The 26,743-nt window shown below is 49.1% G+C and overlaps 2 protein-coding genes and 2 non-coding genes across 4 annotated transcripts in view; 2 read left to right on the plus strand and 2 right to left on the minus strand.

Moving 5' to 3' along the window:
- Positions 1-133: 133 nt before the first annotated feature.
- STRC (stereocilin) lies at positions 134-19,482 on the minus strand. The gene is made up of 30 exons (XM_054532736.1): positions 19,400-19,482; positions 19,179-19,287; positions 18,102-18,887; positions 17,989-18,013; positions 15,979-17,239; positions 14,960-15,022; positions 14,754-14,858; positions 14,443-14,609; positions 13,600-13,786; positions 13,347-13,462; positions 12,932-13,064; positions 12,396-12,578; positions 12,053-12,091; positions 11,702-11,869; positions 11,493-11,558; positions 10,887-11,012; positions 9,840-9,898; positions 8,659-8,782; positions 8,442-8,554; positions 5,860-5,995; positions 5,250-5,446; positions 4,961-5,051; positions 4,596-4,752; positions 3,842-4,011; positions 1,972-2,127; positions 1,454-1,596; positions 1,119-1,267; positions 779-876; positions 543-690; positions 134-343 (listed from the first exon to the last, which is right to left on the minus strand). The coding sequence occupies exons 2-30, from the start codon at positions 19,237-19,239 to the stop codon at positions 255-257; spliced, it is 5,316 nt and encodes a 1,771-aa protein (XP_054388711.1). The 5' UTR covers positions 19,240-19,287; positions 19,400-19,482; the 3' UTR covers positions 134-254.
- Positions 3,132-3,237, plus strand: LOC112129142 (U6 spliceosomal RNA). The gene has a single exon (XR_002911567.1). It is a non-coding gene; the product is annotated as a U6 spliceosomal RNA (small nuclear RNA).
- LOC112129290 (small nucleolar RNA U13) lies at positions 14,238-14,341 on the plus strand. The gene has a single exon (XR_002911697.1). It is a non-coding gene; the product is annotated as a small nucleolar RNA U13 (small nucleolar RNA).
- CATSPER2 (cation channel sperm associated 2) overlaps positions 19,304-26,743 on the minus strand; it is a 29,975-nt gene continuing 22,535 nt past the window's right edge. The window contains exon 12 of the mRNA XM_063716628.1: positions 19,304-19,591. Coding sequence (XP_063572698.1) covers positions 19,515-19,591 — 77 coding nt within the window. The 3' untranslated portion in view covers positions 19,304-19,514. The remainder of the gene's footprint in view (positions 19,592-26,743) is intronic.

Raw genomic sequence — 26,743 nt, forward strand, 5'->3', positions numbered from 1 at the left:
GAGGGAGCAGCCTTCAGGAAATGAAAAGAGGCAGTGGTATTATTTATGATGGAAAGAGACTCCAGATATGGCATCCCGGGAACACTGATTCTCAGGTGGGTGGAAAGCATTAACATTTTACCCATATTCCTCATCAGCTTCTGAAAATAATCACTTCTGTTTGCACTTTATTCATTATGCACTTCTGTTTGCACTTGATTCATTATGACTTAAGATTTCTCTCCCCACAATCTCCTTCTACTGTAGAGACAGGCTCATAGCAGGTGGCCAAGGAAGCTGATAGTCAATACCAGGGACCAGGAAGGTCGTGACCAGTCCTGGAGGCCCCAGGCTGTACTTCGACCTATAATAGACAGGGAGTGGGAGTAATATCACAACTCAGCTCTCCAGGAACATTGATACTTGGAAATTAGCGCTCTGCCTGTAGACTCCTTCACTCCAGGGATCTCCCTGGGTGCACTCTAAGAGCCAGACAGCACCAAATTAGGGGTTTGATTCTGGGTCAGGAGATGGAGGATCAAGCTGTGCAGCTGGGAACTCACCTTGCTGTTCTGGGCTCTCCTTCCCCTCATGTTGGGCCCATGCAACTGCTCGTCGCTGCTCAGGACTCAGAAAGGCCATTTGCTCAGGAGTGACAGCCACAGCCTGAGCACTGGTGAGACTAGATAGTTGGGTGGGACTAAACACCACCTGGGGGCGGGGGTAGGAATCAGTGCATGCATGTAGTCCCCGTTGGGCCCTGGCTCTCCTGTGGTCACCCCAGTCCATTAATACTTACAGCAAATTTAGGAGGAGGGATGACAGAAATGGCAAGAGGAGTAATGCCCTGGATCTGTCCCCGCAGCAGTGCTGAAAGAGCCAGGTCTGGGATCCCAGCTGTTGAAGCAAGTGGCATCCAAACATTGTCTTAGACTGACCTTCCTTCTCTTCAAACCTATAGACCTTCTCTAACTACTCCCAAAGTGCCCTATCATAGACCTTCCCCAATATGTCTCTAGCCCCTTATTTAAACACCCTCTCAGGCCCCCACCTTAAGAATTGCTGGGCAGTCTTCCATCCAGTCCACCCATGGTATAGAAACCAAACCAACTTGCACCAGCAGTGGCCCAGCTCCCCACCTGCTATGGTGCCAATTTCAGTGAAGATCTCAGGCCCCCAGTTACTGACTGGGCCAAACCCACCAGGCAGTACAAGGAGGTGGGCCAGAACCTCCAGTTGTTCCTCAGAGCACTGGAGATGCAGGGTGCCCAGGAAGAGAGCTGCTTGGCTGTAGAACAGTGGGAAGAAAGGAAGAATTCAGCTTCAGCGAAAGGGGCTGTGGTCATGAGACAAAGGAAGAGATGGTTTCAAAAGAGTTCCCTTCCTCCATGGGACCAGACCTTCATGATCCTTCTTTCCCCAGTAAGTCCACCTTTACCTCAGCACCACCACCCTCAGCCCCTTCACAAGTGACCTAAACTCCCAACTGCTGATGTGTTGGAGCTCCTCTGGCCGCAGTCCACAGAGAGTATAACCCAGCGCTGTCAGATGAATGAAGTCCAGGTGGCTCACATGCCGACCACTCTGCCGTAGGAAACTGGAGACCACAATGCGGAGCTGGGGTGGGGGTTGGGAGCACAGGGGAAGGAGAAAAGTTATGGAGAATTAATGGACAGGGAAGTGATAGGTGTTACTGGGTTATATTCTGTTACTATTAAGACCTAAGGAGTCATGCGGAAGGCTGAGGACTCAGAAAAGGATAGAAAAAGAGGAAGCCTCCAGGAAAAGAGGTAGGAGACAGTATTATGTGTCCAGGGCCTCAGAGTGAATAAATCGGAGTCCTGAAGGTCACTAGTATGGGGTATTAACAAAAGATAGAAAGAATGACCAGGTACGGTCACAGGAAAAAATTCCTTGGGCTTTAGATGATCTATAGGGCTGGGTCTGTGGGATGGGTGTTTGGGAAGCGGTAGGGAGGAGGAAAAGTGTTACCTGAGTGGAGCTCCAGCCATCTATCTGCCCCAGGGTGCTCAGCACTCCCCAGTCCACTAGGATCAGCTCCTGTAGTTCCCGATCTCCTAGACCTATTAAGAGCCTACCGAGCTGCAGGATCTGCTCAAGACGAAATCCCCGGGGGGGACCCCACAACTAGGAGAAAGACAGGAACAATGTGAGTGGAAAAGCAGTGGATTGGGAGTCAGACTGCTGGGTTTTAAGTCTTGCCCCTGCCCTTAGCTGTATAACTCTAGGCAAGTCACTTGCCTTTTCTTTAGTTTCCTCCACTATAAAATGAAACCGTTACCTCACAGTTCCTCTGACTAAGGTGTTTTGAAAGACATTACGGTCAGTGGAAAAGAAGAGAAAACTAACTCTAGTCCATGAGTTCCACACTTTTATGTGCATCAGACACACAGACACTTATTAAAACGCAGATGCCTGGGGCCTAGCACAGTGGCTCACAGCTGTCATCCCAGCACTTTGGGAGGCTGAGGTGGGAGGAATGCTTGAGCCTAGGAGTTCAAGACCATCCTAGGCAACACAGCGAAACCTCATCTCTACCAAAGATACAAAAATTAGCCAGGTGTGGTGGCGTGCACGTGTAGTCCCAGCTTCTCAAGAGGCTGAGGCAGGAGGATCATTTGAGCCCAGGATGTAGAGGTTACAGTGAGCCAAGATCACACCACTGCACTCCAGCCTGGATGCTGGGTGACAGAGTGAGACTCTGTCTCAAAAAAAAAAAAAAAAAAAAAAAAAAAGCAGATGCAGATGTCTGGACTCTTTCTCCCAGAGGCTTATTTTTTAATTTATGAGACAGGGTCTTGCTCTGACTCCCAGGCTGGAGTGCAGTGGAGCAATCTCGGCTCATTGCACCCTCCACCTCCTGCGCTCAGGGAATTCTCCTACCCCAGCCTCCCGAGTAGCTGGGATTACAGGCATGCGCCGCCACACCCAGCTAATGTTTTTTCTATTTTTAGTAGAGACAGGGTTTCACCATGTTGCCCAGTCTGGTCTCAAACTCCTGGGCTCAAGCAATCCACCTGCCTCCGCGTCCCAAAGTGCTGTGATTACAGGCATGAGTCACTGCGCCCAGCCTCCCCAAAAGTTTTTATTAAGTCAGTGAAGCATGATAATCTGGCACTGGCACTGTTCCCGTGCTCAGTTCAGCAGCACATACCCAAAAAAATTGGAATGATACAGAGATTTGCATGGCGCCTGCGCAAGGATAACATGCAAATTCATGAAGCATGGTTTTTTTTTTTTTTTTTTTTTTTTTTTTTTTGAGATGGAGTCTCGCTCTGTTGCCCAGGATGGAGTGCATTGGCTTGACCTCGGCTCACTGCAAGCTCCGCTTCCCAGGTTCACGCCATTCTCCTGCCTCAGCCTCCCAAGTAGCTGGGACAACAGGCGCGCACCACCACGCCCGGCTAACTTTTTTGCATTTTTAGTAGAGACCGTGTTTCACCGTATTAGACAGGATGGTATTGATCTCCTGACCTTGTGATCTGCCTGCCTCGGCCTACCAAAGTTCTGGGATTACAGGCGTGAGCCACTGCGCCCAGCTGAAGCGTGCCATTATTTTTTTAAGAAAGAAAAAAAAGAATAAAGAAAAAAAATCTGTTCCCTTGATGATTGTGATATGCATTAAAATTTGGTAAACACTGCTTTAGTCCCTCTATTCATTATACTAGCTCTCTTTCCTCAATATTTATCTCCCCTCACCTCCTACTTGTGACCCAAATCTTCTAACTCTTCTATCTCCTGCTTCCCCCACCTCTCATCCAACTCTCCATTCTCTTCGTGTCCTACATCACACCCAAACAGCTTCCTCATGGCCAACCCCAGTTGGCTCTCCATCCCTAACCTGTTTTGCTTTGCCCATGGCTGCCCGCAGTTCCTCAGGCCCGAGTCCTGGGTCTCCTGCAAATAATGTCAGGCAGTCCTCAAAGTCTGAGAGCTCCATCTCTGCAATCTGGGTTGCAGACCAGGCTGCTGGGAATGTCCCTCGTACATCTGCACAATTTGGTACAGGTTCTGAAGGGGGAAGGCAGGGCCAGGAGGTCAGTGTAGTGATAAAATATGCCCAGAGAGATATCTGTAGATAGTACGACTCTTCCAATCTTTGGAGGATGCAGCACTGTGAGAAACAGGGATCAAAGGAGTATTACAGGGTAAGATGTATAGGGCTTAGAAGATAATAGAACAAGAAGTGATTGGAGATGCCAAGACTTTTATAGATGGAAGACTGAGGATGTTGGTCAGGGATTTAATGGTAGAGCTGAATTTGAACCCAGTTCTCTAGCCTCACAATGTCTCCTTCAAAGCTTCTAGGGATCTCCCCAGCAGAGAGCTCCACACTTAGCCGAGCTAGAGCTGAGTCTAGAGCAGACACAAGAGGGCAGAAAAATAGAAGTTCTGGGCTAAAAGAAAACTCAATAGTTTACACACTCCCAGAGCTACAGAATTCTAGAACTAGAAGAGACTTGAAGATCATCCCTCTAAACTCTTTGCTTTATAAATTAGAAAACCCAGTCCCAGAGAAGAGCACATGTAGAAACCAGACCGTTTGATACTCCCTGTACATCCTGCTGGACATGTAAGTATTTGGGTAGTTTCACCTGGAAGATCCTCAGCAGCTGGTCGCACCACCCCTGCTACCAGGGCTGCTTTCTTGGCAGCAAGCTGTGGCCCCCTACACAGCTGTCCAACTCTGCTCTGCTCCCAGCTCTGCTGCTTTTCTAGAAGCCGCTCCAGGGTCTCTGGACCCAAGGCCTCCTGCATGAGAAGGTAGAAGGAGAGTGGGGAGATCTGGACAGATCAGGGCCTACTGCTATAGCTATAAGTCCAAAGTCCTGTCTCTGTTTTGCAGTCTCCCTCCAGATCTAGGCTTCATATCCTTTGCCCTCTTTGGCCACGGGTCCCCATAACCAGCTCACCAGTCCCGTCTATGCATTTACTCCCTTCCCTTCTTCCTTCATCTCACCCTGGGGATCAAGGAAATTGCCTCAGTAGACAGAGTGAATACTAGGCGTCCAGCTTGCTCTACTTCATCCTGGCTCCACAACTCTGGTTTCCTGGGGACAGGAAGAAAATCAGGGGCTGGGGAGCTGAGGGAACTGTGAGGAAAAGGAAGGGGAAAAGAGGACATGCTAGGATTTCAGACACAGGGCTCCAGAGGACCTTAAGAATATGGAACAGGCTGCCACTGATGATGGTGGTTGAGGGACTGGGTATAGAATGAGTTAGAATCTGAAGTTCTTGAAGGTCCATACCCAAGAACAGACTCCTGCAATAGCAGCCATCCCAGCTCTGTGGTAAATGTCTCTCCTAGGCAGAAGCCTTGCAGCTGACTGAGATGGGACAGCAGGATCTGTAGGGGGATCTGTCGTGTGCTCTCTATCCCCAGGAATCCAACCAAAGGGCCTAAGGTCTCCAGCACTTCCCCTGAGACTGGAGTCTCCTTTGGAGCCTGGAGAAGAGCATCAGAACTTGGACAATGCACTTCTGACTCAGAATACCAGACACCTTGATCAAGACACCAAGCCCTTTGACCTTCCCTCCCTCCTGCTCCCAACTCAGCACCCTATGATGCTCACTACCTTTGTTCACTTTCTTAAGCAATTAGCCCACATAGGAGCAGGCAGAAAGACTGAGAGGTGGACTCCAAGAGATTTCTCGGACTCCGAGAGGTATGGACAAGTAACATGAAGCATATTATCAAGGAACAGAACCCAGAGGCAAAACAGGGGCCAGGCCTTGTAGACAGGAACCTGTTTGGCAGCAAGAAAGCAAGAAGTAGAGGATTGGGGGACAGAGAGCATAGTCTGAGGAGCAAGAATTGCCCAGGGCAGCAAATCTGAGTCTAGTAGGGTGGACTCTTACCAGGTTTTGTAGTGCCCTCTCTGCCAGGGCTGCCTGGTGGAGTGGGGTCAGTGCCAGCAGCTGCTCTGGAGCTCTGTGCACCAGCTCCACCACCAACATAATGGATTCATTGGATAGTCTGTCCATCAACTGGATCCTATTACAGCAATTTGACAACAACAGTGTTCAGGTGGAGCTGGGCCAAGTCGAGAAGGGACCACAGAACTCCACAGTCCCCAGCTAAGATGTGACCCCAGAACAAACTTAGTGAAGCTCGACAGGAACTGATAGTAAACAGCTCCAGGGCCAATTCCAACCATCAAGCTTGAATGGGGGAGAAAAAGGGAGCAACATATTTCTAGTCTTCCTAAAAAAAAAATAACAAACAATCCTACCTGATCTAATGGATTCAAAAGCTCCAAATATTAAGTACCATTCACATTTCCCCATTTTATAGATTAAAAAACTGAGGTTCAGAGAGATCAAATGTTGAGGTCTCTCACTCCCAATTCCCGTTTTTTTCCCACAGGACCACCCTTCCTCTGCTTGTGAAGAGGTCCCTTCTTGTTTGTACGTGCTATACAATTTACAAAGTTCTTTCAGGTGTTATTTCATTTGATCCTACAACAAGACCTGGCCTCACTCCATCACTCAGGCCGGAGCACAGTGGTGCTGTGATCTCAGCTCACTGCAACCTGCACCTCCCAGGTTCAAGCAATTCTCGTGCCTCAGCCTCCTGAATAGCTGGAATTACGCGCCATCACGCCCAGCTAACTTTTGTATTTTTAGTAGAGATGGTGTTTTGCCATGTTGGCCAGTCTGGTCTTGAACCCCTGACCTCAGTGATCCACCCACCTTGGCCTCCCAAAATGCTGGGATTATAGGTGTAAGCCACTGCACCCAAACAAAATAGGCGTTTCTCTTATCCTTCTTTCACAAATGAGGAACTCAAGTTTTTTGATGCATGGTCTAGGATCTTTCACCTCATCTGTAACCTTGGGATTCTAAATTATCTCACAGAACCCATATATTTAAACAGATCTGAATGGCATTAAAAAAAATAAAAACAGGCCGGAAGCGGTGGCTCATGCCTGTAATCCCAGCACTTTGGGAGGCCAAGACAGGCAAATCACAAGGTCAGAAATTCGAGATCAGCCTGAGCAACATGGTGAAACCCCATCTTTACTAAAAATGCAAAAATTAGCCGGGTGTGGTGGCATTCGCCTGTAATCCCAGCTACTCAGGAGGCTGAGGCAGGAGAATTGCTTGAACCCTGGAGGTGGAGGTTGCAGTGAGCCGAGATGGCACCATTGCACTCCAGCCTGGGTGACAGGGCGAGACTCCGTCTCAAAAATATCAATCAATCAATCAATCAATCAATCAATCAATCCCTTTTGCCCAGAAATCAGAGGTGATAACCTGTACCCTACCTAGGATTACCAGTTCTGGAACTGGGCTAAATCATACAAGAGCTGAAATCTGTGGAAAGGCCTATAAAAACGTAAGAATGTTGGGAAGCCGAGGTAGGCAGATCACTTGAAGCCAGGAGTTCAAGACCAGCCTGGCCAACATGGTGAAAGCTCGTCCCTACAAAAAATACAAAAATTAGCCTGGCGTGGTGGTGCACACCTACAGTCCCAGCTACTCGGGAGACTGAGGCAGGAGAATTGCTTGAACCTGGAAGATGGAGGTTGCAGTGAGCCGAGATCACGTCACTGCACTCCAGCCTTGGTGACACAGCGAAACTCTGTCTCAAAAAAAAAAAAAAAAAGTAAGAATGAAGTCAACTGCTTTTACTCCATTTCATCTCCATATTCCCCAGGAAGACTGTAACACCAGCATTTTCCTATTCTGACTTACAGTGCAGATGGCAATAGGGTGGTGGTACGGGTAAAATGAGAAAAGCAGCATATGAGTAAGATACTAATAAATTTCTCTATGGGTAGGGAGGAGTCCTGGGTTCCTATAGCCTTTTCTTCCCACAACCTGTATATGAACGTGCTCTACAACATTCCTGCCATGGGGCCATCTGGCTTAGGCTCGAACAGCTCCAAGGACCAGGAACTCACTACCTTAGTTTTTCTTATACTATGTAAAAATCTGATCTCCGTTAACTACTCTTAGTCTTGCCTAATGGGGCCACTCATAAATATGACAATCTAATTTCTACTTGATAGGTCCTCAGGTATTTCAAGGCATTTATCACATTTTTCATGTATTTTTCTCTCGATCTACTCCTTTGAACACACCAAGAACACAGTGCCCTGAGCAAACTACAATCCTCTGGGGCAGAATTGGAGCATTGCCTCCCTCACTTCAGACACTCTATCTCAATCTCAATTAATGTGGACTAGGTTATTGTAGGATTACTTGGCAGGCTTCAATACAGTGTTGCCACCCTCAGCTGCCCCATGCTGGAGGATATTCTGGGAACCAGTCAATACATAGAGCAACTTTGAATAAAATCCTCTGCTTTGGGCTATAAATGATGTCAGGGAACTACCAGACAGAAAAACCGCTTCCTCTAGGGCATTCCCTAAGGGCAGATCTTCACCCCAGATTGAGCTTTCTAAGGGGCCAGTATCTCTAGCTGCAGTACTTACGGTAAGTCCAGGAGTAGCTTGCTATCCAGCCCATTCAGTTCTGGCCCTAGAGTTGTCCATTCTGGTTCTGGCATTGCCATCCTACGCTGTAGCTCTGCCCAGATACAGGCCCTCTGTAGGGAAGCAGGGTAAGGCCAGAGCAGAACACAGGAGCTGGTTTCTACACCTAGGGTCCCAGCCTCCCTGCTCCCGCTAATGTCCAGGCACCCCCTCTCACCAGGCTCCCTCGAACTCTGGTGGGCAGTTGATAGATCATGTGCACCACTTCAAGGAAGTCTACCATGGAGTTGATCTGCTGCAGAAACTCACAGGACATGCCTCCTGCCAGGGTGCCCAGAGCCCTGCGGGTGTGTGAGTGGGGAGATGCTCATTCAACACATACAACAGCCTGTTTGCTCCTTGATATCAGTACTCTCAACACAAGTACAGATGTTCATTCACGGCAATTTATGGTTTGAGAAATGTTTTTACATAGATATTCTCATCAGCTCCCCATAACATCACTGCTGTTTATCAGAGAAGAAAATAAGGATTTATGGAGATCAGGTGACATTCCCAACATCATCCTACTGAAACTAGAGCCATGTCTTAGATTCTGAAGCCCTTGGGAGGCTGAGGTGGGTGGATCACCTGAGGTCAGGAGTTTGAGACCAGCCTGGCCAAAATGGTGAAACCCCATCTCTACTGAAAATACAAAAATTAGCTGGGTATGGTGGCACAGGCCTGTAATCCCAGCTACTCCAGAGGCTGAGACAGGAGAATCGCTTGAACCTGGGAGGCAGAGGTTGCAATGAACCAAAATTGCGCCACTGCACTCCAGCCTGGGCAACAGAGCAAGACCCTGTCTCGAAAAAAAAAAAAAAAAAGATTCTGAAGCCCGTTGTTCTTTTAATGTGGGTGTAAGTAAAGTGATACCTTCTTATTCCTATTTATTCTTGCTTGGCCAGTGCCTCTGAAGTCACCCTGAAGTAAACTAATAGTAGCAAATGACTACTGGGACTTTACAATGGACTAAGCACTGTGTTAAATATCTTACATGACTTACCTCATTTAATCTTCATAATAACTACCTATGAGGCTGGTGCCATTGTAATTCTCATTTAAAGAAGGGAAAACTGACACAGGGAGGTTAAATGACTTGCCCAAGAGGACAAGTAGGTGACAGGACTGGAACCTGAATCCAGGTTTTCTGAGTCCTTTGGCTCTAGTCAGGATAGGCATGGCACTGTGGAAGGACAGGAGGGAAAAGGGAGGTGCTAGGAGAACGTCCACGAGGCAGGGACTATACATCATTCATCCCTATATCCCCCATTCCATATCACATGGTGCCTGGCACATAGTAAGCACTCAAAAAAATGTTGGTCGAATTCAGAGCACTGCTCAACTCAAGTTACTTACTGCAGATTCCTGAGGGTCAGGTTGGTGGGTACTTGCATCTTCTTCCAGAGAAACTGTGCCTACAAGAGAAAGAAAGACGAGCCACTTCCCAGAAGAGACACTGTCCAAGGATACCCCCTAGAGTGGAGAGGCAGGACTGCCTTGGACCCAGTCCTGCCTCTTCACTCTGTGGGACCCAGCAGCCTCCCACTCTCCTAGATGCCCACTCTTCTCTCAGAGCGTGAGAAAGAAATGAAAGAAAAGGGAAGGAGAAAGAAAAAGAAAAGCAAGTCACATTATAAGGGATACTAGGGTGCTGGGTGCAGTGACTCAGGCCTGTAATCCCATCACTTTGGGAGGCCAAGGCAGGAGGATTGCTTGAGGCCAGGAGTTCAAGACCAATCTGGACAGCATAGTACCTCAACATAGTGTCTCCACATAGTGTCCACATTTTTGTGTTGTCTGTCTCTACAAAAAACTTAAAAATTGGCCAGGCGTGGTGGCTCACACATGTAATCCCAGCACTTTGAGAGGAAGAGGCAGGCAGATCACAAGGTCAGGAGTTTGAGACCAGCCTGGCCAATATGGTGAAACCCCATCTCTACTAAAAAAAAAAAAAAAAAAAAAAATTAGCCCGGCATTGTGGGGGGTGCCTGTAGTCCCAGCTACTCAGGAGGCTGAGGCAGGAGAATCGCTTGAACCCGGGAGATGGAGGTTGCAGTGAGCCAAGATCGCGCCACTGTACTCTAGCCTGGGCGACAGAGCAAGACTTCATCTCAAAAAACAAAAAAAAAAAAATTAAAAATTAGCCAGGCATGGTGGTAACCACCTGTAGTCCTAGCTATTCAGGAGGCTGAGGCAGAAAGATTGCCTGAACTCAGGAGTTTGAGGTTACAACAAATTCTGATCATGCCACTGCACTCCAGCCTGGGCAACAGTGTGAGACTCTATCTCAATCAATCAAATAAAGGATACTAGGGATAAGCTGGCCAAATAGGGCTGAGGGATAGGTAAAGAAGGTAGACTACATTGAGGGAGGAAGTTCTGAAATTAAGTGGGGAGGATTACCTGCTGCTCAGACCAGGGCAGCTCCCAGTAGCGTCTTCGATTTGCCAGAAGAGCCGAGGAATCCAGTTGTAACAGCTTTAATGGGAGCAGGGGAAGCAGGCAGTCTGGCCAGGTGGTGGGAATAGGCTGCTGGCGGCGATGGGTATAGCAGTGTAGTGATAGGTGAAAGAGTCTGGACTTAGCACTCAGAGAAAAGGAATCATGGGGGTGGAAAGGGACCAAAGCTAGGACAGAAGTGGAATGGCATTTGCCACTGTAGCAATAAACGCCTAAAAGCCTCACACTGCAGGCTGCTGTGGTCAAGTGTTGCTGCTAGTTAGGCACCAGGCGAACAAAGTCCCTTAGCTTCTCTCAGCCTTGGTCTTTTCATCTGAAAGCAGGGTGGGTGGCCTGGAAGATTTCTCAGGCCCTTCCAGCTTTGACATTAGTTTAGGACAATGTGAGTGGATCATGCTGTCCTGTATCTGGCACTGGGGAGGGCTGCTAATAGGCACAGAGCTAACCGGAACTCTCAGGGCCACTGCAGGGTAGTGTGGGAGTTAGCACCAGCCATATGAAACTGCCCAGAATGGGGAGAGGAGCTCAGTTGGGAGATCTCACACTTACCTGACCAGGGATACACACAGCTGGACCAGCACCTGTTGTACCCATATTTTTAACACCATCTTTAACCTGCATGAAAATTGGTTGTGTGTGTGTGTGTGTGTAAGTGGGGAGGTATGAAAGGCCTTCCCTGGCCTCAGGGAAGATGCCCTCCTCCCAACCAGAAAGAGCCGGTATCCCTGATTATCTCATCCTCCTTGCCACTCTCATACCCGAAAGGTCTGCAGCAGTGCTGCGGTCTGGCAGGCTGAGAGGCGTGACAGTTCAGGGGCCAGGCAGGAACAAGCCCCGACCAGGACTCGCCTAGGGATGGCCTGGAGTGTCTGGGGGCTGAGGCCTGGTAGCAGAAGGTGCAAGGAGCAGAGTTCCTCCAGGGATAGCTAAAGAGCAAGAGAGACAAGAGGCCTGAAGAAGAAGGGAAGGGTGGTGGGGAAGACAACAATCACAATGCAGCAAGGCAGTAAGGACCAGGGGAGCAGAGAGAGAGGAGGGGCAGATGCAGGAGTCAGGGAAAAAGGGGATAGAGACCTCTGGCGGGAGGCTGAGAAGTTGCTGCTACTCACATCGTGCCTAGGAAGGAGCCGTCCAAGCAGCAGGACAGCCTGTGTTGGGATGGGACCGAAAACAACAGCTCTCAGGACCCAGCAGCCAGGTCCTAAGTGGGTTCCTAAGGCAAACCCTCCAAAACTTCCCGCTCCCTCTTAACCATCCCCAGTAACCATCCTCAGTGACTCAGGTCCCTTCTCGATCTGAGGAAAGGGAATGAAGGCGTCCTCCTGCAGACAGAGTTTACCTCTACTGTTCACCCAGGGAAAGGAGGGGCTGGTTTTAGCCCTGAATGGGATTCTCTTGACTGGGGCTCAAGCGGGGATGGAGGGTACATGCCAGGGAGGGAGACACGCAAACCTGAGCAGGTGTAACACTAGTTCCCTGCAGGACAGGAAGCATGGCTCTAAGCTGGGGCTCTGACAGCTCCTGCAGGAAGTGGAGGCCCAGCTGAGGGAAGAGAGGGGCCCAGACCCGCAGCTCCCGGGGGCTCAGCACTGCTCCTCCAGATGAGCGCAACACACCCAGAAGTTCATATGCCACCTGTAACCAAAGAAGGTTTAGGACTGGAGAGAAAAGACAGACGAACCTTGAACTTCCTCTCTAATCCCACATCTGAATTTCCCAGGGCCTGGGCTAGGGTTTGGAACTAGGAATTGGGCTGGAGTAGATTAGGTTCAAAATGGCAAAGGGTATGTTTGGGGTGCCACAGACCAGATAGAGAAGGGCCAAGAAGAGGTGGTAACAGGTAAGAATGGCCATGGAGTAAGGAATGGAGGTTGCAAAAGTGGGATGGGAGGCTGGCACCACTGTGCTCAAGTTGACACAATGGGAAAGCCATCCACACAGACCCAGGGGAAGCCTAGAGTCTTGTAGGCTTGTGCTGAGGGGCTCACCCGTCCTTCTGGGCTGAGGGTCCCGTTGGCTGCACATTCCAGCAACCCCCGTTCTACCGGCCCCGTTGGATCACTCAGGGGCACTAGGCTCTGCAGCTCCTCAGGGCTCAGGAAACAGGCGAGGGGCCCAAGCCTGAGGAGGGCATGAGGCTGACCTTTGTGTGGTCCCCAAGACTAGCACTAAGGCAGGCCTGGCAGCAGATGGCATGGGTACATACACTGGGCACTCTGACCACTACACCACTACACAGGGGCACAATCTATAGACTACTCTCGTGGAACTCTATGCTGCCTGGGGCCACTGCCCACTCTCTTGCCCCTTCCTTCCTAGAACACCGACCCAGCATGACAGTTGTACCTTCCTCTCTCTACCTCTTCCACTCTTGCCTCGGTTACTGATCCCACAACAACTCACCTGCGTACCTGCTCCTCACCATCCTGGACACTCTGGTTTACCAGGCTGCGCAGCACATGGCGGGCATGCCCTGGCCCCAGACCTACTGCTGGCCAGCTATCCTCCAGGGCCTGGATCTGAGATGGGGAAGGTTAGCTCGCACTGGGGTCACTGTAGGGTTCTTGCAGGGAGGGGCCACTGAGAGACATGCCATTGACTCTCATCCCCACTAGCAGAAGATGGGCCAGTCAAGTAAAGAAGATGATTCTCATACCTGGTGAGGGCTGAGCTGCAGAAAGTTCTCCAGAGGGAGGTGGGGGAGCAGGGGCAGCACTGCCCACAGCAGCTCCTGGGGCCAGGCAGGCACTTCCCCAAACAGTTCAGGGGCCAGCAGTCGCTTTGCCAGAGCCTCCTTCTGTTCAGGCCTCATTCCTGGGCTGTAATCCCGGATGGCAGCCAGGCTGCGAGGAGTCATGGGTCTTAACCCTTTGTCTTCCTCCAAACTGTTTTCCCCAGACCCTCTGTAGCCCTGCTGTCTACATAGGAAGGAGACTCTCACTGTTTTTTGTTTTGTTTTGTTTTGTTTTTTGTTTTTTTTTTTAAGACGGAGTCTCGCTCTGTCACCCAGGCTGGAGTGCAGTGGCACGATCTTGGCTCACTGCAACCTCTGCCTCCCAGGTTCAAGCTATCCTCCTGCCTCAGCCTCTGGAGTAATTGAGACTACAGGCGCCCACCACCATGCCTGGCTAATTTTTGTAGTTTAACAGAGATGGGGTTTCACCATATTGGCCAGGCTGGTCTCAAACTCCTGACCTAGTGATCCGCCTGCCTCGGGCTCCCAAAGTGCTGGGATTACAGGCGTGAGCTACCGCGCCCAGTCTCTCCCTGGTTTTAATAGAGAAGAGCTCTCTGGTCCTTTTGTAGTTCATTAGCATGATGATTGGGTTTTCACACTCAGGCATGAGATGTACCTCTCTCAAACCTTGTTACGATGTTGGCACATTACCTATCTGGCATGAAAGAAAAAAACAGAGAGGAGCTCCGGAAGGGGCTGCTCCAGGTGGATGGGGTTGGCCTGACCGTGACAGGAGCAGGAGGAGTAGTGCAAGAACCTTACACACTGTCGTTGGCTAACAGGGATGGTGGGAAGCGCATCAAGTCAGAGACAGCCAAGAAAGGGATGAGTGGCGACAGGTCAATGAAGAGCTGGGAGGTGAGGTGTGGGTACCGCTGGAGCAGCAGGGCTGTCAGGCGACCCAGGGCCTGCTCCTCGGATGGTGGTACCTGTGGGGTCACAAGAATGGATTCTGCCTCCGGAGATGCTCAGTATCCCTGCCATTTCCTCTCTGGAGTTCCTCCTCCCACTAAGGGAAGCCCTCTGAACACTAGGCTCCAGGTGCCCTCGCTCCCTTCTTTCTCTATGCTTACCTGCAGCTTACCCTGCAGCATGAGTGTCAGGAAGCCCTGTGCAGCCTCCCTCTCTGCTGAAAGCACCAGCTGCTGGAGGTTTTCTGGGGGCATATGCAGGTATGCCTGCGAATAGGAGGTCATGGTGGGTATGGCCTCACCTCACGGGGCAGGGACCTCCAGCCATGGCTGTCACCAAGCCCACCTATGTGCCCTCCACCTGTTACCTGCACTAGAATCTGCAGGGCCCAAATACTCTTTTCCCTCTGGAGCAGATCCCACAGCACAGGCTGGTGGGAAGAAAGACAATATGTCAACAGAGCTGTCTTCTCTGTCTCTTCTGCAGCTCCCCCAGGCATTCCAACTCCACTTGCTGGGATGCTTGTCCTTCATCTCAAGTGCGATTCTTCAGATATTAAGCTCTTTTAGGTCCGGGATCATATCTCTAATTTCTCTTGTACCCTCTCCCATGCCAGGTCCATAGATGGCTCAATTAATACTTGTAGACCTGAACCAAATACTATGAGACTATCTAATTCCATTTTACTGGGCCCCAGGTTTGAAAACGGTGGCCCCAACATGGAGTAAGGAATCTTTATATATCCTACAGAACCTAGCAAAGTGCCTTGCATATAATAGGCACTCAGTGAATTAATTATGGTGTTTAACATATTCTCACCCCTCCATTCTACAGACTAAAAACTGAAGCACAGAAAAACTAAATGAAATTGCTTGCCTAAGATCACACTAATTTGTGGCACAGTTGAACCCAGAACCAAAGTCTTCTGATTGGTAGTGTCCCTGAAGCTTTCTCATTCCTGCCTTATCTTCCTGTATTCTGCCAGCCTCCAATTCTCACTCTCTAGGGGAAAAATTAAGAGTCCTCTAACTTGATCCTTTTTCTTTCTGGTGCAGAAAGCGAGAGAGTCAAAGAGCCCAAAAGAATAACAAGGTAATATTTATTGCACGTTTGTGTATCATGCACTGTGCAAAGCCCACAGCATGTATTATCTCATATACCATTATCATCCCTAGTTTATAAGTGAGACGAGAAAAATATTGCTCAGAGAAGTTAAATAACTCATTCAAGGCTGGTCACAGAACCAAGATATGAATCCAAGCCTGTCTGACTCTAGAGCTGTGTGCTTCAACTACTACCCCACACTACTGCCTCTGAGTATTCGAGGAATTCCCCTGGAGGGCCTTCTCACTGTTCTAGGAGCCTTCCCTCTGGCAGAGCACTCACACTAAAGCAGGCCAGCAGCTCCATCTTGCTTATAATACCAGAGCTGGGGTTGACAGTGGGTTCAAAGCCTGATGGGGTTGGCTGCTCCTCCTCTTGCTGCAGGTATTCCCCAATCGTGCGTAGCACACTGCGCCGGCCCTCCGGGCGAAAGGCATCCCAGAAGGAGCAGTTGTCTGGGAGACTGGAGAGCAGTAGGGCCCGACCCAGCATCCCCTGGGCCTCAGCGCCCCCAGCCCCTGGACCCAAGAGGAAGGTCAGCAGGCGGAGGAGATAGTGTAGGCGTGTGTGGTGAGCAAGCGCTGGGACAGAGGACCGACAGCGTGGCAACTGGGATAGCATGCCAAGGAGGAAGGGGCCAGGGGTCAGACAGAGTGGGGATGGTTCCAGTGGTGGCAGAGAGGGCAGAAGGGGGCCCAGCAGCCCTTCTAGGAAGCAAGTGTCATTGCCCCCACGACTTATCCTGCATTGGCCTGCTAGCCAAGGCCAGAAGGGCACCAGGACCTCATACATGGTGTCATTGGCACAGACCATCACCAGGAAACTGCCCCCATCTGGGCAGCGTTCCCCACAGGGTCCAATGTGGCACGGTGGGGAGGCAGTGACATCTGGGGTGGGACCCTGGCACACATGCTGGACCCAAGCCTGGTTGCTGGGGGGCACAGCCTGTAGACTTGCCTCCCCACACAGTCGCTCAGTCCACAGAGTCTCATTCTCCAAGAAGCAGCCCCAAAAGATGTCTGGGGTGACGGGAACAGGGGGCAGGCCTTCAGGGCAGCTGGTAGGGGGTGGGAGCAGGCCAGCACAGAGCCGCTTCACCAGGCGGTGGTTGGAGCCAGACAGGGCTGAAAAGGAGAGGTTACTGCAGATCGCATCCAAAAACTCATCAGGAAACTGGTCATGGCAGGCCTGTAGCCAGCCTTGGGCACCTGGTGCCCAGGACACTGCATACCACACAGCTGTCTGGCAGATGGCAGTGGTGCTGGGAGGGGGCTGTGGAGTGGCAGGCTTGGTGTGCTGGCAGAGCAAGTGGATGGAGAAGTTGGAAATGCTGTAGGGTGGTGCTGGGCCTGAGTGGTTCTCACAGAGGGCCTCCACAGTGATGGCTCGCCGTTGGCGTGGGCTGATGTGGGCTGAGGGCTGAGAAGCTCTGGGCAGAGGCACACCCGTGCTCAGGCAGTGAAGGAGGGCAGGGGGTGGGGGTGGTGATCCAGACAGAAAGCCCAGCGCCTGGACATCCCAGGAAAGGTTGTGCCGGACGCCCCTGGGTGCAGAGGGAGGAGCAGGCAGGATCTGGTCAGTTCACATTTGACCCTGACCCAGAGCCCTCAAGGGGCATGGCAAGCATAGGCTTTTCTACAAGCAAGGTCCCTGAGAGTTTAGGCATTACTGGTTGAAATGCTGCAACGGGGCAAAAAAGAGAGAGCTGCCCTGCCAAGGTCCAAAATCACCTAGGAGAAGCCCCAGTTGGAATTCCTTCTGTCCACCTGGCCCCCTTCTGTCTCCTTTCTTCGTATGCTTTTAGATAGCTTAAACACAACCCTCAGCGGGCCTCATGTTAGGAAATCTGCTCAGCAACTCAATATGGCTAACTATCGTCTGGCATTGTTGTACTGAAGTAGTAAGGGGGTAGAGGAATCCAGCTGTGTCCTTATTTTCCAAATCCCATCTTTACTAGCTAACATTATTAAGCACTATGTGCCAGCACTGTTTTAAGTCGTTTGCATACACAGTATCAACTCATTTAATAGGGTGCAACAACTCTGTGGTAACTAATATTATCATTCTCATTTTATAAATGGGGAAACTGAGGTATAGAAAGACTATGTAACCTACTCAAGGTCATACGGCTAGGAAGAGGTGGAGCTGGGACACCAACCCAGACAGTCACACCCCAAAACCACTAAACTACACTCCTCCCATCAGTTTTCCTCTCTAGAGGCTGAGGTCTTCAGCTCTCCACCTCCAGATTTTCCAGGCCCAATCCCTCAGAACTGGTCTCCTATTACTTACCATAAGAGCAGCTGTTGAAGGTTACCTAGGAGGGAAAGAGTAAGGACGAAAACTACCCCAATTTCACTTTCTTTGCCCTGCCACATCCCAGTCCCAGCCCTGGCCACACTCACCTCCCTGGCACTGCCCATTGGCATCAGGCTCTGGCTGCCCCAGAACGGAAAAGACCTCATCCTGCAGGGAGTGAGTGACACGGCGCAGCCTCTCCTGAAAGGCAGCATAGAGGGGGGCCCCCACTGTGCGTAGCAGACCGCCCCAAAGAGCCTCCTCGGAGCCTAGCTCCCCTGTTGGGGTAAGCAAACCCAACAGACCCTGCAAAAAGTGAGGAGCTGCCTCCCTCCCATCGAGGCCTGTGGCATTGGTGGGGTCCACACTGGGCTGCACCTGCACCAGAGCTTGCCAGCGTGTGCCCTCTAACAACAGCAGCAGAGAAGGCAACCAGTCAGCAGCCAGGACACAGTCAGAGGGCCCATCACGGGTGCACGGGGGCCGAGTTGGGGTAGGGGGGCCCCCAGGAACTAAGGCGCCCAGCAGCACCTCCACAAGTCCACCCAGCACCCCTGCCTGGTGCACCAGGAAATCTCGGGGAGTCTGCTCCTGTCCCAGCAGTGCCAGCATATCCCCTAGCAGGCCTAGCATTGGCTCCCAGTCGGGGCTGCCTCTCAGTGTCACTAGAAAATCATGGAGCCGGAGAGCAGGCGGCTGGAGAGGTGGGGGCTCTCCTACTGGTCCTTCCCCCATTCTCCCAGGCTCAAAGGAAGAAGAAATGTTGGCCAGGAATGTAGAGAACCGTGAGCGGCTCAGGGAGCCCTGCGGAGCCTGGTCCAGAGTGGAGAGCAATGACTTCAGGAAGGAGAGACCAGGGTCCAGGGAATGAGGCCCAGTAGGGGCCACAGTCACTGTAAGGAAAGAAACCAAAGGTCACTGAAGGAGAGGAACACAGAGCCCAAACTCAACCCTGCCCCTGAGCACAGTTCCCTACCTGGATCTAAAGATGAGATGAGGGGATGGTAAGCTGAACCCCTACAGTAAGTCTTGGCCTGCTTTTCTTAACCCTCATTTTTTCCTTTTGCACAAGTCTCTGCCTCTCTCCTTTGTCCTTCTATCTAACAGGTTCACCTCCACATTCTTAAAGTCTTTTTCCAGCCACCCTCCTCCTCATCCCCAGTTCTGCTCACTGTTCTTCTCACCTGCAAAGGACAGCGACAGCAGCAGCAGCAGCAGCAGCAGGGGCCAGAGGCTCAGAGCCATGTTTCCAGGTGAACACTGGTATCGGAGGTGAGTTCTGGTTATTCTCACCTGTGTGGGATAGCCAGGTGAGGGCAGGGCACTGCAGGAAGCCTGAGGCTCCACTGACACTGTAGTGTGGTCTTTCAGGAAACAATCTGTAACCTGACAGCAGGTTTGTTACCTGAGCCGCTGAATATCTGATCCTTTGGCTCTGGAGAAGGGTACACTTCTGTGAGAGGGACCAATGATAGGGGATCCCAGGGGCCCCTCAGAGGAACCCAAGGAGATTGCTTGAGTTAGGAGCCAGTGATGCAGAAAGGAATAGGCAGACATGGAGATGGAGAACTGGAGATCAGGGGTGTAATCTGGGGTTCTGCAGAAACATAGAAAACAAAGAGGATATGAAGGAGCTAAGAAGCAAGTAGGAGTTGAGGAAATTGAGGAAGAAAGGATGCCCAGGAGAAAGAAACTGGGCAGCAAGGTATAAACAGATGAGAGGCCCAGTCCAAGGATGGAGAATTCAGGCAGAGGAGAGCTGCTTTCGACTACTACCCAGAACCACAGAGTGTCAAGAGCTGAGCAGTACCCCAGAGATCACATACACCAAACTTTTTCACTTATAGATAAGGAAACAGACCCAGAGAAATGTGATTTGCTCATTAGGCCATTCAAATGTTTGGGTCTTTCCTTCCCCACTGGGATCCCCTATCATTTGGTTCTTTCTCTGTGGCCTAGTAGGTGAAAGCCCTATCAAAAACTCTGAGCTGAGAAGACAGAAACCAGATTAAATCACTATGCACAGGGACTGATCTCCCTACACACAGAACTGCTCATGGAACAGAGAGAGAAAGAGATGTCATTCAAAATAATCTGGTCTGGGTCAGGGTTAGAAGTCGTTTTTGTTGTTGTTTTTGTTTTTTGTTTTTTGGGGGGGAGGTTTTGAGACAGAATCTCTCTCTGTCGCCCAGGCTGGAGTGCAGTGGGGCTAGCTCACCACCACAACCTCTGCCTTCCGGGTTCAAGCAATTTTCCTGCCTCCGCCTCCCAAGTAGCTGGGATTACAGGCACGTGCCACCACACCTGGCTAATTTTCGTATTTTTAGTAGAGATGGGGTTTCACCATGTTGGCTAGGCTGGTCTTGAACTCCTGACCTCAAGTGATCTACCCACCTCAGCCTCCCAAAGTGCTGGGGTTACAGGCGTGAACCACTGCGCGTTTTTTTTTTTTTTTTTTTTTTTGAGATGGAGTCTCACTCTGTTACGCAGGCTGGAGTGCACTGGCACTATCTTGGCTCACTGCAATTTCTGCCTCCTTGGTTCAAGCAATTATCTTGCCTCAGCCTCCCAAGTAGCTGAGGACTACAGGCATGCACCACCACGCACGGCTAATTTTTCTATTTTTTGGTGGAGATGGGGTTTCACTATGTTGCCCAAGCTGGTCTTGAACTCCTGACCTCAAGTGATTTATCCACCTCAGTCTCCTAAAGTGCTGAGATTACAGGCTTGAGCCACTGCCCCAGGCCAGGATTAGAAGTCTTTTGCATTCTCCATCTATATCTCCCCAAAGGCCTTCACTTTACACCAACTCTAAATAGTAATGCAACACTGAAGCTATACCCAAACTTTTATTCTGTCCTTCTTTCCCTAGAACCCTTCCCCATTCTCTTCCTCAAATCCACACATGGAACTTCATTATTAATATGCTTCTGACCTAGAAGATTCACTTAGGATCACAGTTTTATTTTTGTGTATTTATTTACTTAGAGACAGGGTCTTGGTCTGTGGCCCAGGCTGGAATACTGTGGTATGATCCTAGCTCACTGCACCCTCAAACTCGTGGACTCAAGCAATCCTCCTGCCTCGGCCTCCCAGGATCACAGAATAGACCTGAGGAATCCTCTGGTAAGAACTTCTCATTTTATAGACAGGGGAATTGAAGCCCAAAGAAATGGAATGACTTAACCCAGGTCACAAAGACAGCTGGGAGCAATGATGAGATTTTCCAAGGCAAATCAAAAGTTGAGATCAGTGAAATGATCTGTTGTGTAATTTTACCAATATTCCCTTTGCCCATCAAGGATACCACATCTAGTCTAAAAAACAGACAGATGGATCCAAGGGAGAATACGACCTGAGTTCCCAACAGCTTTGTGGTTCCAGCCCATCCTGTAATCCTTCCGAATTTCTGCCCTTCATTCTGTAACAACCCTCTTATAATAAATTATCCTTCTTTCCTCATAGGGTAGCAAAAAATGAGACGCTCTAGGTTCAAACCCTGGTTCCAACATTTACTAGCTGTGTGTCCTGGGGCAGTTTCTAAATCTGTTTTTGGTTTTTTGTTGTTGTGGTTGTTGTTGCTGTTGTTATTTTTACTGTAAAAAGGAAAAAATCCCAGTGTAGAGTTTTTGTGAGAATTAGATAATGCATTTAAAGTACTTAGTGCAATGTCTAGCATTCATTCAACAAAGATTAAGCACTTATTATGGGCCAGACACTGGTACAGAATAAACATTCACTCAATGTTACTATTACTATTATTAGAATAGCTCAAGATGAATTTTTCTACTTGAAACTAAAGGAGTTCTAATAAATACATAAATGATTATCTGGAATTTGTATCTTGAGTGAAAGACCTTCAGAACAAATATGGAACTAGTTGAGTCAACCAGAGAGGGAAACAATGAGGATTCCCTTAACTCAGGATGGAAATTTTCCTGGCAGTCCACGTTCTGCTGTTGTAAGCCGTTGATTAAGCAATTCTTTTGCTGCTAAGGATTCAGACTATGTGCAAACTGAGGGCGAAGTGCTTAGGGTTTATGACACATATACCAGGCTATTTGAGTGTATTGGTTATTGCTTATAATTTGATAAAGTTCAACAAGAGCGAGACAAGTTCCAACCTACAGATGACCAAATGGAAACAGAGAACAACCAGCAAATTTAAATTACAAAGCTCCAGAACAAGAAATTAATCATATGTCCTGCTAAAATGAAATGGATAAGACTGGTGATAACCGAAACACTCTGTGATTGGCCAGTTAGAATGGATATACCTGGGAAGAGTCACCAGAGTTGAGAACTCTGAAACATCCTGACTCCCCAAAACTCCCACAGGACACTCTCTGCCTGACAGACAAGAAGAGATGCCTCCCTTTTTTTTAAAATTGAAACTCAGTCTCACTCTGTCGCCCAGGCTACAGTGCAGTGGTGTGATCTCAGCTCACTGCAACCTCCACCTCCTGGGTTCAAGCAATTCTCATGCTTCAGCCTCCTGAGTAGCTGGGATTATAGGTGTGCGCCACCATGCCCAGCTGATTTTTTGTATTTTTCTTAGAGACAGGGTTTTGCCATGTTGCCCAGGCTGGTCTCAAACTCCTGAGCTCAGGTAATTCGCCTGCCTCGGCCTCCCAAGTGCTAGGATTACAGGCGTGAGCCACCATGCTCAGCCAGATGCCTCCCTTTGTAAAGTACAATTATTTTTCTCTTTTTTTGGTTTGGCTTTGGTAACTGAAATATTTATTGCTTACTAGATATCTAGGTGTTTCTCACATTTCCCAGATCTCTTGCAGTTAGCTGGGCTCAGGTGATTAGTTCTGTTCAATGGACTGTAGTTGACCAAATAATTTAAGAGCTAGCAAATGAGCCTCCAACAATCTCTTCCCTGTTGAGGCAACCTAGAAACTACATGTTGAGATGGCAGTGTCACAAGGTCAAAATAGCCCAAGGCTCCAAATTACCACAGCATTTACAGTCAGTCTTTGTCATTTGTGAGTTCTGTATTTGTGGATTTGCCTAGTCACTAAATGTTTGTAACCCAAAATCAATACTTACAGTGCTATTGAGGTCATTCACAGACTTGTATTGAGAGGTGACAAGTTGGAGTCACCTGATACACACGTTCCCAGCTGAGGTGGAACAAGGCAGTGCTCTGCCTTCTTGTTGCAGCTCTCATGGTGTAAATATTAGTGTCTTTTTTTTTTTGAGACGGAGTCTTGCTGTGTCACCAGACTGGAGTGCAGTGGCGATCTCAGCTCAGCGCAACCTCCGACCCCCTGGTTCAAGTGATTCTCCTCCCTCAGCCTCCCGAGTAGCTGGGATTACAGGCACTTGCCACCACCCCCAGCTATTTTTTGTATTTTTAGTAGAGATGGGGTTTCACCATGTCGGCCAGGATGGTCTCGATCTCCTGACCTCGTGATCCGCCCGCCTCGGCCTCCCAAAGTGCTGGGATTACAGCCATGACCACCACACCAGCCAGTAAGTGTCTTTTTTGTGTTCTATTTAGTGATGCACTTTTTGCATTTTGGGGCTATTTGTTGGTGATTTCACTGTTTAAAATGGCCCTTAAGCTTAATGCCAAAGTGTTGTGTGGTGTTCTTAAGAGCAAGAAGGCTATAATGTGCCTTATAGAGAAAATTATGCTAGAAAAGCTTCATTCACTGCTGGGCGCCGTGGCTCATGCCTGTAATCCCAGCACTTTGGGAGGCTGAGGCAGGTGGATCACCTGAGGTCAGGAGTTCGAGACCAGCCTGGCCAACCTGGTGAAACTCTGTCTCTACTAAAAACACAAAAATTAGCTGGGCGTGGTAGCAGGCACCTGTAATCCCAGCTACTCAGGAGGCTGAGGCAGGAGAATCACTTGAACCCGGGAGGCAGATGTTGCAGTGAGCCGAGATCGTGCCATTGCACTCCAGCCTAGGTGACAGAGCGAGACTCTGTCTCAAAAAAAACAAAAAAGATAAGCTTCATTCAAGCATGAGTCACAGTGCTGTTGGCCATGAGTTCAATGTTAATCAATCAACAACATATATTAAATAAGGTGTCTATAAACAGAAACACAAAGAAAACCAAGGTTATATATTTGATCAGTTGATGAAAATGTCACCAGAGGCCCACAGGAACCTAACCCTGTATTTCCCCTGGGAGCAGTGGTTCAGTAGTCACTAACTCAGTTGTTTGCTGCACCTTTATAAAACATAATTATCACAAATAATAAAAATTTAATGTGGCTGCCTTGAACAGTTACCCAACCAGTATTGAAATCTTCATGAGTGAGTAATATGTCTTTCTCATACTAAACCACTGAGATTTAGGGGTTAATTTATTCTTGCAGCAGAGCCTTTGACTCTTCTGATTAAGAAAGTTAAATTATGTTTGCATTTTGATATCAGATCTCTGAATTCTAGGTCTTCATTCCATATTTATTAGTCTGGTGACCCCAAGAAGTTTCTATAATTCACTCATCTGTAAAATGGAGATACTATTACTCACTCATCCAATTTTGCTCATTCACTTGTATTATAAAGTGTCTTGATGTGCCAGGTACTGGAACAGATCCACTAAATCTTACCACCGCTATGATTAGACTAGCTCAGGATGAATTCTTCTTCTGCAACCCAATCTTTTTGGCCGGGTGAGTGGCTCACGCCTGTAATCCCAGCACTTTGGGAGGCCGAGGCGGGCAGGTCACGAGGTCAGGAGATAGAGACCATCCTGGCTAACATGGTGAAACCCCATCTCTACTAAAAATACAAAAAATTAGCTGGTCGCGGTGGTGGGCGCCTATAGTCCCAGCTACTTGTGAGGCTGAGGCAGAAGAATGGCATGAACCCAGGAGGAGAAGCTTGCAGTGAGCCGAGATTGTGCCACTGCACTCCAGCCTGGGAGATAGAGCAAGACTCCAACTCAAAAAAAAAAAAAGAATCTTTTCTTAGAGATGGAGTTTCGCTGTTGATGCCCAGGCTGGAGTGCAATGGCACAATCTCGGCTCACTGCAACCTCCGCCTCCCAGGTTCAAGTGATTCTCCTGCCTCAGCCTCAGTAGCTGGGATTACAGGTGCAGGCCACCATGCTCAGATGTTTTTTGTACTTTTCAGTAGAGACCGGGTTTCGCCATGTTGGCCAGACTGCTCTCAAACTCCTGACCTCAGGTGATCTGCCCACCTTGGCCTCCCAAAGTCCTGGGATTACAGGTGTGAGCCACTGCGCCTTGCCAACTTAAAGAATCTTAATACAAAAATTGGTACAAGAAATAGCATCTTAAGTGAAAGACCTTCAGACAAAATACAGAAAAAGTTAAGCAGCAAGGAGATCTTTGAGGACTCCCCCAGCCCATAGAAATTGTTTGGCAGTTCTTGAGATTAGAATAGGAAGAACAGGTTTGAAGAAGTGGTAATAAGTTCAGTTTTGGACATATTACAACACAGTGAGACCCCTGACTCTACAAAAAATTTAAAAATTTAGCCAGGTGTGGTGGTATGCACCTGTAGTCCCAACTACTTGAGAGCCTGAGGCAGGAGGGTCACTTGAGCCCGGAAGATCAAAGCTGCAGTGAGCTATGATTGCACCACTGCACTCCAGCCTGGGTGAAAGAGCAAGACCCTGTCTCAGAAACCAAACCAAACCAAACAAACAACAACCACAAAACAGGGGAGGAGATAAAATTACTATCTTCATGGAAGTTTTACTATTTGATCATATGAGGAACTAGTTAGGATGCACAGGGATTTCTGTTTTGTTCATTCACAGATATATCCCAAGTGTCTAGAACAATGTTCGGAACATACAGACTCAACAAATTTGTTGAATAAACTTCCATTCCTGTAGAATTAAAGCCAGATTGTTTTCACTGAGGAAAGAGTTAAAGAATAAAATGCAGAATGCACAGACCACAGAACAGCCACAGAAAGTCAGGAGGGGGCCAGGCACAGTAGCTCACACCTGTAATCCCAGCACTTTGGGAGGCTAAGGAGGGGCAGATTACTTGAGGCCAGGAGTTCAAGACCAGCCTGGCCAACATGGCAAAAACCCGTCTCTACTAAAAATACAAAAATTAGCCAGGCGTGGTGGCGTGTGACTGTAGTCCCAGTTACTTGGGAGGCTGAGGCACGAGAATCGCTTAAACCCAGGAGGCGGAGGTTGCAATGAGCAGAGATTGTGCCACTGCACTCCAGCTTGGGCGACAGAGTGATACTCCATCTCGAAAATGTCAGAACAGACTAATTTGAGTAATAATAAGAAAACTCCAGTTTCCTGCACAGCCAGCTCTGTGTGGGAAAAAGAAAGAAAAAAAGGGGGGGCAGGGGAGAGAGGGAGAGAGAGAGAGAAAGGAAGGGAGGTAGGGAGGGAAAAAGGGAAGAAAACAAAACAAAAGAAAGTCAGAAGGGCACATCTGTGTAGTGTTGGGGGAAAAAAGGGGAAAGAGGGAATATTCATCAAATACCTATAAAGCAGTGCCTTTGAATCTTTTTTTTTTTTTTTTTTTGCAACCTCTGCCACCCAGGTTCAAGCGATTCTCCTGCCTCAGCCTCCTGAGTAGCTGGGATTACAGGTGTCTGCCACCACGCCCAGCTAATTTTTTAAGTTTTATTAGACAGGGTTTCACCATCTCTTGAACTCCTGGCCTCATGATTCACCTGCCTCGGCCTCCCAAAGTGCTGGGATTACAGGCGTGAGCCACCACGCCCGGCCACTTCTGAATCTTTTATGTGCAGCTACATCACCTGATTCAATAAGCCTGGGTGAT

Source organism: Pongo abelii, chromosome 16 (genome assembly GCF_028885655.2).
Source record: "Pongo abelii isolate AG06213 chromosome 16, NHGRI_mPonAbe1-v2.0_pri, whole genome shotgun sequence".
Classification (NCBI taxonomy): domain Eukaryota; kingdom Metazoa; phylum Chordata; class Mammalia; order Primates; family Hominidae; genus Pongo; species Pongo abelii.